Source organism: Seriola aureovittata, chromosome 5 (assembly GCF_021018895.1).
Source record: "Seriola aureovittata isolate HTS-2021-v1 ecotype China chromosome 5, ASM2101889v1, whole genome shotgun sequence".
Taxonomy (NCBI): domain Eukaryota; kingdom Metazoa; phylum Chordata; class Actinopteri; order Carangiformes; family Carangidae; genus Seriola; species Seriola aureovittata.
The window spans coordinates 16,599,926-16,610,545 of NC_079368.1; the positions used below are offsets into that span (position 1 = coordinate 16,599,926).

A 10,620-nucleotide genomic window follows, 5' to 3' on the forward strand; every position below is an offset into this window, starting at 1 on the left:
TATAAATACAATGGCAAGCTTGCCGTCTTAATCTAATTATATCCTCATTTTTTCAACAGTTTATTTTTCAAATATCAAATAAAAATACACATTCCATTTTTTTGGTGGTAGACAGTGTCATGTTCATTCCAAAATACAATGTAACCTCTAATTTTGTCATGTGTGCGTGAAAATAGTCTATCAAATGTCTGTTTGAGATCATTTATTACATGTCCTTTGGAAATAAACACACAGAACTCACATTAGACAGTAAATGGCATTTCATCTATCCCGGACTCAAAGTGATGCTGCACTCGTCTGGGAGTGTGGTTTGTAATAATAATCCTGCATCGATGCACTCGGTGTTGGAGGGCTTTATAACCCTCTCCCACTTACAGGTCATTAGTTTGGAACAACACTTAACGTGGAGAACCCTTCACACAAATGCGCAAAGGTAGGGAGAGAGGGTGGAGGGAGTGTGTAGGGGCCGGATTGGAATTGGGTCAGAGTCAGTGAGCTCAGAAACAGATAACAGTTCAAATATTGATTTCAGTGGGTGAATACTTTGTCCACAGCCAATACACGTCTGGGCCTGTGGAGAAGAGTGTGGTGTGATCTGTGGTCTGAAATTATAATAAATAATATAGCTTTATTGGAGTACAATGGCAAATACTGAAGTCCAGCTCGTCAAGAGAGCAGCTCCACTGCCTCAAAGACTTCTGATGAGAAGTTCAGACTGACAAAAACATTGTTCTCCATTGCCTCAACGCTGTCCTCCAGGCAGACGCTGTCATGGTTGATGAGGCTGCTTTCAGAAGTGGGACTGATGACGATTATGCGTGGAACACCCTGAGGCGACTTGGGATCAGTAGATGGGACTTTTCTGAAATTTAGCGAATCAAAAGAGTCACTCTTGTGGCTGTTGAGCCTGTCACTGATACTCCATCTTTCTTTTCCAGAATCTGAAATATCATTGGTCAGACTCTGGCTGCGCCTCCTGGTAAGAACTAGTAGGGGGAGAGTAGCGATGGTCAGAGAGCTGGTGACCAGTTCATGCTCACAGGTGCTGGATGATTCAGTCATGGAAGATGGATGCTAGCAGTTTAAAACCCCCCCAAAAAAAAAAAAATTCAATCTCAAATACACAAGAACACAATTTGCAAAACATCAACTCATGATACATGAATGCATGCAGGCAAATAAAACTAACATGATCCAAACACTTCCAAGCACACATGGAAAAAAATCTGAGCAGTTTCCTCAATAAACCAAAAAAATATTTGAGCTCATGTCACACTTTTTCATGTTGGGTTTTCTCACCTTCTCTGCTGTATGGGTCTTGGAGGGCTTCCGCTCTAATTCTTTCTTATAGGACCTCCCTCTGCAAGACTGACTGTAAGAAGACGTGCTTCTGAAGGAATCACATGACTTCCTGCCCAGAGGCTCCATCTCTACATCCCTCAGTACCTACAGGACAGAACAGAACTGATTGAGCTGAACGAACTGAGCTAAATGGAAATTATCCAAGCTTAATCTAACTCAGATCATCATATAATGTAACTTTCCAAAACCTGAACATGAACATGTCCCTATCTTGTGTCAGGAAACTAAAGCACTGGAGTTATGACCTTCACAACAAAGTTGTTAATTAATGATGAAGATAGCAAGTATGTATGTTTCTACACACGCCTTTAGGCAAATATTTCCTAAAGAACACTTAAGATAACAAAATTATGCAGTTTTTTTTCTTTACAAGGTTTGTGGGAAATACAAAATGAATGGGAAGAAATTATCTTATGTACAATTACCATGACTGTGGAGTTGGGTGAAGCTGTAATGAAGTGTGTCCTTGATGCTGTGGACTGTCTGCTGATGATGGAGTCCCTGAAAGAGGACTCACTGATGGAGGAGGAGGAGATGCACTCCTTCCGAGGAGTAGGAGACAGAAACCAAAGGCAGGGAAACTTCTCTGCTAGAGTCATCCTAATGAGTAAAGAACAACAGAGAAACACAGGTAGACTTAATTTACTTTAAAATTGTTTCTATAGGCAAGTAACTGCAATTTGTCAATGCTGTGAACAATTTATCTGAATTACTGCATTGACAGGATGAATACAACAACTCTGAGTCATCCTTTACCTGTATTTGTTGTGGATGATAGCATAGATGAAAGGATTGTAGATAGTGGAGGCTTTAGCTATGATTGCAGGGACGGCCTTGGAGTATGGCGACAAGATGTTGGCATGCCTTAATGAGAAAGAGCAGCAGAATGTAAAGTCTCCATCAGCCTAGTTCGAAATCATCGTGTTCATTTTGCAGTCTTCAGTTGTTTGTTTGTAGTGTGACAACACAACATTATCTCTATATATTATTGCAATAAAATGAAGAGGCATTTTGGGTCAAGGATTAGTCAAAATGGGCCAGCTGCCACTGAGGGGTGGTTAAGTCCATCTGATTGTGCGCGCTCATGTGTGTGTGTGTGTGTGTGTGTGTGTGTGTGTGTAAGACTACCTTTCCCCTGTGAATGAGCAGGGAAAAGATGTGATTTCAAAGTTACATAACTACGTCCCATCCTACTGTATGTCCCAGCAGAGACATGTGGTTTAATGAATGTTGTGATAGTTTGGATTAGCAACTTCACCGTCTGTTGTATGTCACTCATCCAGGGATACTTGGCTTGTAGCTGACACTACATTATATAATAACACATTCAGTGCCAGTTTGGGGAGATTTTCATCCAAACTGCCAGCACACCATCCTTACTGGAAGTGTGTAGCATGAAAGTCACCAGGAGGTCTGGTATTACTGCCATGCTGTAACATGCTGATTTCATTCTTTATATACGACGAATGGTTTGATGCAACTAGATATGATTAGATTTAGTCTTGTTCTAATGTAAGATGCAGTGTGAGATGATGCAACTGAATACAATGAACATCTCTAGATATATTTATGTTATAGTTTAGTGTGTCCCCCGATTGCTTGAAGAAATTCCAGAAGTTAATATTAGTGTGACTGTTGTCCGTGTGTTGTGTGCCTAAACAGCCTAAATGAAATGTTTGTTGTGGAAATAGTAAATAGTTTTTTATTTTTTTATTTGACTTTTCACTATGTGAGAAGTGTTCCCTGTACATATACTGAGCATACATTGCCCATACTATTTCTTCAACATCAATGGGTAATTATAAACAGTATATTCTCTTCTCCTCTTCTCTATATTCTCTTAATATATGTATTAAAATGCATATAATACATTATATATATTAAAAAGTAAATGGTTGGAGTCTTCAGAGAACACTGATACAACATGGCAGGGATGCAATTATAGACACAAAATGCTTAACACAAATAAGAAGAAGAAGAAACATTTAAAATGTTAACTCCACCTTAAATTATTATTCCCCTGGCTGCAAACCAAATTTCTCCCTTAGGGACAATAAAGAGTGATTGATTTATTCAAGTCTTACCCAGCCCAGGAAATCAGTGTGACACAGGCATATGGTGACCAGGAGAGGACATACACCACAATGACGACAAAGGCGATCTTTGCCAACTTCCATTCACTCCTGATGGACTTCTGCTGGATGAGGGTGGATTTCCTCACCTGAGTCCCCAGACGTTCTACCTCCCTGTAGGTGGAGCAGGACGTACGGAGCATTCAAAGAGAAAGCTTGACCCCAAAACAAACTTCATATCCAAATTTCATATATATATATATATATATATATATATACTTTTGTGTGTGTGTGTGTTTGTAGTTACAATACCTGCTAGTCTTCCTTATAGCCAGAAACATTAGGAGATAGCAGTAAAAGATGATTCCCAGTGGAATAAAGAAAACAAAACAACACAGCATCATTGTGTAGCTCCTATTGGCCAATGTGTATGTGACATAATCCCATGTACAAGATGTCATCAGGCCCTCAGGGATATAAGAGCCTAGAAGGGTAAAAGGACATTGAATATATTTATTGAAGTTACAAGTTGATCTACAGTAGGAAAACCAGAGCAGGTCCTTTGCCTGTTACTGTTAGACTCTTTCATGGCATGGTGCAGTATTAGTGAGGCAAGTGAAGGAGGATTAAAAGAAAGGACACTCAGGTAAATGAAACTCACTCCAGCCAACTAGAGGAGCCAGACTCCAGGCCAAAGAGTAAAGCCAGACCATGAGGATGGCCAGGGCAGTTCTTCGTTTGGAGCTCCAGTGTATTGCCTGCAGGGGCTTGGTGATGACCACGTAGCGGTCGATAGAGATGGCCAGTAGGTTTATCATGGAGGCAATGCCAAACAGGGCGCCACAGAATGCATACATCTTACAGCCTACAGGGAGGGAGCACATACAAACATATAAATGACTCAGCAGAACATACTACTTTATCTAATGTGTTTTTGATTAAAAACAAATATGATTTAAAAATATACGCTCTGTCTTTGAGGCTTTAGAAAAGATCTAACAGTAATGCTGACAGAGCAGAACTGAACTGAGTGTGTTGTACTAGAAATAAAAAGCAGAATTACCCATCTCTCCAAACACCCATTCCTTGTACAGACAGTTGATGAAGAAAATGGGCGACTGTGTGAAGGCCATGAGGAAGTCACTAACCGCCAAGTTCATGATGAAGTAGTTAGGCAGGTTACGAAGCTTCTTGTTACTATATAGACACACACACACACACACACACACACACACACACACACACACACATAGAGGGAGAATAAGGGAATTCTGATGGTTAGTAAACTGTACTGACACAATATGTTCAGCACGTTGGAATGTATCTGTTTTAACAAATGATTTCTAATTCAACAAATACCAAACACGATCATTATAATGAGAACTTGGCTCTTTCAGTTGATTTTATTTGAATGCTTAACTCAATATACACAGTGCTGTTTCAATATCAGAATTAATTAGATATAAGCCCTGTGTTGAACTGATCAACTCTGTGTGAACCTGCATTCATACCAGCTTGATTAAGCAGCATATTGACCCGCTGTCTGCCTCCACAGCTCTTTATTGATTAAATTCTGCTCCTCTGTTTTCCTGAATTTAAAGTGGCTGCTCCACCAGCTCCCCTGAACACCAAACAATGTGGTTTCTTATGCCTGTGAATATTTGTGTGTTTGGTGTTGGATCACAGCTGGCTGTGTGTTCGTCTGACGAAGTGTCACATGTGCGCGTGTGTGCACAGTACTCACTTTATTCCCAGAAAATCATCGTACCGGGTAACACCTCACCTGACAGTCAATTACCTCCCTCTCTTCTCTCTCATGCTCTGTCTCTCGCTGTGTGTGTGTGTGTGTGTGTGTGTGAATTTTCTCAGAACCCATAACATCATGTGCATTTCTGATTCAGTAAACACAAATTATCAGCACAACACAATGGAGGACCCATCTAATCTATCTACAGTGATGGACAGATGGAATATAAAAGCTCTTGACAATCCCCAGAACAAACGCACACACCCACACACACTTTTCTCTCCCTGACCCAGTTTATGTGAAACAGTTAACGTCAGTAGCACAATAAGAGGTCAATGGCTGTCCAAATTACACAACATATAACACACATACTTTGGCTTCTCAAAGAAAGATTTACAATTTGAGAGTCACTCATCTTGAAGAATTACTTAAAATATTTAGAAAAAGATTACCGTTTATATTCAACCTTAGCTGATGCCTGTGACTGTAAATGGACTGTGAATTTCACCAATGCTTTGAACTACATGGTACATTTGATTTATAGTGAAATGCACAATAATTTTATGCAGCCTGAGTCACTGCTGTTTGTTTGAGCTATGTATGCTTATAGACTTTTTTACCACATAGTATGTTGCTGTATTTCAGAGGACTTGTTGCTATGTTCCAAGGAGCCCAAACCACAGAGCACTAAAATGATTTTTAAAAAAAACTAATTTGGGTAAAATCGCAAATAGATGTGAGGGTCCCAGTTGAGGTTTTATATTACACATTTTTCTATACAGTATTCCACATGATTCCTCAAGGATACACGACAGATTTTCTACCATGAACACTATGTTTCACTTAGTTGCCATGCAACTAAGATGATCTTTCAGCCCGGACACTAAGATGCAAAGATTATTTTACTGGTAATCGGCAGCTTTTTGGAAACCCCTTTCATCCTAAAAGTCACAACATATCATGATCCTCACTCTGCAGTGAATTAAAGACTGCAAAAATGCATAAACGTTAATTGCAATGTTCAATGTTGCAATATCTCCCAAACCATTTCTAACAATCAAAACCCACAGTCCTGCACAGATTTACTACTCTCTGTATGCCTCTCCATCTGTTCCGCTCCCTCTGAGACCATAACATCTCTGAGTGATTATAACATGTCCTCAGGGCTCTGAGTAGGGAAGACCCACATTAAAAATGATAAAGGCTAATACAGTCAGATACTCAGGGTAAATCCACTGAAAAGAACAGACGCACTCATTAACTCAAAGTAAAATTCTGGAAGAAAAAAAAAAAAAAACACTCACACAAACCCACCTATAGAAGGCAAACATAACCAGAGCGTTGCCAGTGATGCCCAGTATCCCGATGACAAAGACGAATAAAGCGACAATGTAGTGAACATGGTCAGGCACATCCACCTTGGTGAAGAAGCTGCTCTGGGTGTGCGCTTTCTCTGGCTCCATGCTTTCAGTGGACCACATGGTTCAAACACCTCGTCAGGACTGCCAACCTGGCAGGATGCAATAGGTCTTCTAGTTTGTAATCCACTTCATTGTGCTCGTGTCGGGCCTCCATGGTTGTACCATTTGTGACAAGAGATGCAGTGGAGATGTATAATATCTTCTTTAGATCAAGCTACATTAAGGTCTAGATTGATTAGGTTTACTGATTGTTTTCAACGGAAGGCAACCCCCGTTCTTCCCATCATAAATCATCCATCCGGTACTATGTAGGACCAGGTGATCTCCACTTTGTAAAGATGTGAAATGTCAAATCCAGTCAAGTCCACGTGTTTACATCTGGAGAAAAAGCTGGACGAATTAAAAAGATTATCTGTACAAAATGATATATCTTCTATAACGCCAAATGTTATCAAGCTGTCAATATTACATTATTCAGAGTATATGGGTATTAAAATGTAGAGCATGAAAAAAATAACAGTTCCTCTTTCCACAGCTGTGCACACATTAGTTTTCTCCAAATGTACTTTAAAAGCAACATCCTCTCTGATATTCCCCTCCGGTCTGCAGATCCAAAGCGTCCTCCACCCGCTGGTATCCAAATGATTCCTGTCTGACTCTTGGGTTATTGAGTTGATGATACTCTCCAGTACATTAAATCCCACACTTGTTACACATTGTCACTGTCCGTCGACTCAGTGTCAGCCTGCAGCCTCGTCACAGCAGCTGTGCACCAGGCTCTGAATCAGTGGCCTGTCTCTGATTATCTTTCCAACTAGCAACTCCTAACCTCTCATCTCTCTCTCTCTCTCTTTCTCCCCCCCTCTCTGTCCCTGTGTCTCACTCTCGCTGTCCCATGTTGCTCTGTGTGGCTCTCTCAACCCTGCTCCCTTGTCATACTCTCTCTCTCTTCTTCATTCTCTCTCTCTCTCTCTCTCTCTCTCTCTCTCCATATAATATGGCCCAGCCCTGAGCTCTAACCCTTTAACTACCAGCTTCTTACATAACAGTCATGATGTTCACCAACACTACCAGCCATTTTAGCTCAGGCATGCATTAGACTTTGTAAACTGCACATGCACACAATGAAGCATGCCCTTCACCTTTCATGACTATTGATTCCTGCCAGTCTGTGGCTCATTACAGCAGTCATCCCCGTGCTAATGAGTCTGTTCTGTGAAACGTCTGCCATGCATGCAAGCATTCATGCATGGTGCACAAAGATGGTCATGTTCTCTTGTCCTAGCGGTGCACGCTCTGCTGCGACATCATTGTGTCACTAACAAGTTCAGACTCTTTAAGATCCCTCATGGAACACAGCCCAGCTAATTAGTCTCTCCACTCATAACTTATGGAGTCAATTCACCACAGCTTTGAATCGCAAGGCACACATCATGATCCAGCACACACACACACGTCTCCAACGTTTCATACCGTCCATTCAGCTGTAGATGCAGATTATTGATGCGCAGACGGAACAGCTTTGAGAAAGTCCTTGTTCTCTCTGGGAAGAAAGCGCTACAAAACTCTAAAGCCAAAATACTGTAATCCAGTTATTATGAATGAGTACTCAAAGGCTTCATAGAAATATATCACAAGATAATATTATAATTTTGAAATATCTAAATCTAAAAAAAAGACTAGTTTCTTTACTATGATGACCATGCTGATGTCCCAATTGAAAATAAATGCATCAACAATTACAAATAAGTTATTTGTGAGGACTATAGGCTATAAAATATATATGTCATATAGTCATCACATATAATTTACACTTTTAACAATTGAGAAACCCTTATCTTATACTAAAGAAGGGAAATTGAAGTTTCTTGGTGAAATATAATATAATGAAAATAATTGTTATTGATTAATTATTTATAATGGTTTTAAATGAATCAGTTACGAAGAGCAAATGGGGACGAGATAACGCCTTGGTCCGAGTAATATTCTCATGACTGCCTGTAGGACATGGGTCAGAAACACGCCACATCTGCTGGTCATTGCTTTTTATGGTGTTGGACATGTTGGTAAAAGGAGATGAAGGGAATAGAGGGTGTTGAAGAATGCAGAGCTTAGACAGAGATGCCAACTAAGCCCCTAGAGCAAGGGATAGCCTTAATCTGCACACTGTGCATGCATGTAGATCAGTGTTTGATCTGCCTGGAATAAGAACTTGTGTGATACTCTACATGCATGTACTGTATATATGTGTGTGTGTGTGTGTGTGTGTGTGTGTGTGTGTGTGTGTGTGTGTGGTGGGTGGGGGGGTGGGGCATGTGCCAGCATGCATGTCTGTCCACGAATGCATGTATATGTACTTGTGTATATGTATTTGTGCAACCATTTCACAGAGATATCACAGGGGATTACTGTTGTACGGTTCTGCTGCCGGCTTTGATAACCTAATCACAGTTATTGTGTTTATGCTTGCATGTCAGCACAGCAGGGAATATACAACAGGAAATAAACAACAGCAGGGAAATATACAACAGGACATCTAATCTATTATGTAAACTACTAAAGCTGAAATAAGATAAAATATATACTGTATATTGTGAACTGCTAAAAGCTTATAAAACAAATATACAAAACACTAGACAAACCTGGAAATGCAGATTTGCCTTTTGATCGCATAAAATGGGTCAAGTTCGATGCTGCTTTGCTTTACATTGACTGTGACTACAAGGCCACTTGTCATATTAATACACTCTTTGCAACAAGCTTCAGTCAGAGAGGGATTAGAAGTAGATGAAAGAGTCAAGTCAAGTCACACCCTTCATCCTGCTCTCAGCTCTCTCTCAGATGTAAGCTGCTGGTTGCAGGAAAAAATGCTTCAAAATTCAAATTAAAAGATGAAATTCAAATTCAAATTCTGGTAATGTATTGTAGCCTATGCAATGAATCAAAGGTATGCTACCTTACAATGAACATAATGTATTTGCATTCAGGCACAGGTTGCAAAGCATATTCATACACAAGAGAATCCGAGTCACTTTACATAAACTCATTAAAACATACAACTGAGACCATACTGCATATCGTGAAAATGTTCATTACATAAAAACATATTTAGAAACAATTAATTAATTATGGAGAAATGTCATTAGGCCTTCATTTGATTTAATCTATATTTTAGGAGCATTTCAGATACTGAATGTACACAACAAAAAAAAAGAAAAAAAATTTAAACTTAATATGGCTTTTTCTATTTTATTTGTTTATTTATTTTCCCCTGTAGAAACACTTGGAGGCCTTTTCCAGAAGACCTAATGGATTCAATTGGTGACAACATATAAACCACTCAGAAACATCTTTCAGCATAATTTTAACATAATCTTTAATCTGCTTGACAGTTGTGCAGTCTAATTTATCTCCAAAACCGAGTTAAATTTTCCTGCTTACAAATTATAAGCTTGTTTTTTGTATGCAGTGTGGTTTGTATTTGTTGACGGGTGTAAAAGTCATCAGAAGGGTTTTCCTGCAGGTTGTAAGTTCATGTCTCTGATCATCACAGTGCCACCTAGCTGTAGTCTCCTGTCTGTTTCACTCCATGTGATCTGGATAAATGACCTTGTCTTAATGGAAAAACACATCAGTGGTGTGGAACTCCTGGAGCATGACCCGGACAGTGGTGCTCAGCATTCCACATGTCAATGAGTCAATTACTATTGAACCAGCTGGTAGTGCTGGTGCTTAAGTCCTGGGCTCGAATACCCTGTTTAAAGATATAGCTCGCTTTTGTCCCACAGTGGAAACAGACTAATTATTATTGACTGGTGCTGGTCATATGACCAGGCCTGCGTCCTCTGGCACATGAGTCAGTTGGAGATCAATAGATCAGAACAGAGGGGCAAATAAGTCATAGATACTGTACAGAGCACCATCACTGGTGACTGTCAGGTGCCTGTTGCCCTGAAGTGACTTCTGTAGCAATGGCAACTGGCTCACTTTTTTAATCCAGATTAAATGGGATGCATGT

The 10,620-nt window shown here is 40.0% G+C and overlaps 1 protein-coding gene across 1 annotated transcript; it reads right to left on the bottom strand.

Moving 5' to 3' along the window:
• Window positions 1–7,086, bottom strand: opn4xb (opsin 4xb). The gene is made up of 9 exons (XM_056376280.1): window positions 6,496–7,086; window positions 4,498–4,631; window positions 4,096–4,299; window positions 3,747–3,918; window positions 3,447–3,608; window positions 2,119–2,226; window positions 1,788–1,962; window positions 1,300–1,446; window positions 1–1,074 (listed from the first exon to the last, which is right to left on the bottom strand). The coding sequence occupies exons 1-9, from the start codon at window positions 6,660–6,662 to the stop codon at window positions 667–669; spliced, it is 1,677 nt and encodes a 558-aa protein (XP_056232255.1). The 5' UTR covers window positions 6,663–7,086; the 3' UTR covers window positions 1–666.
• Between the last annotated feature and the right edge of the window lie 3,534 nt (window positions 7,087–10,620).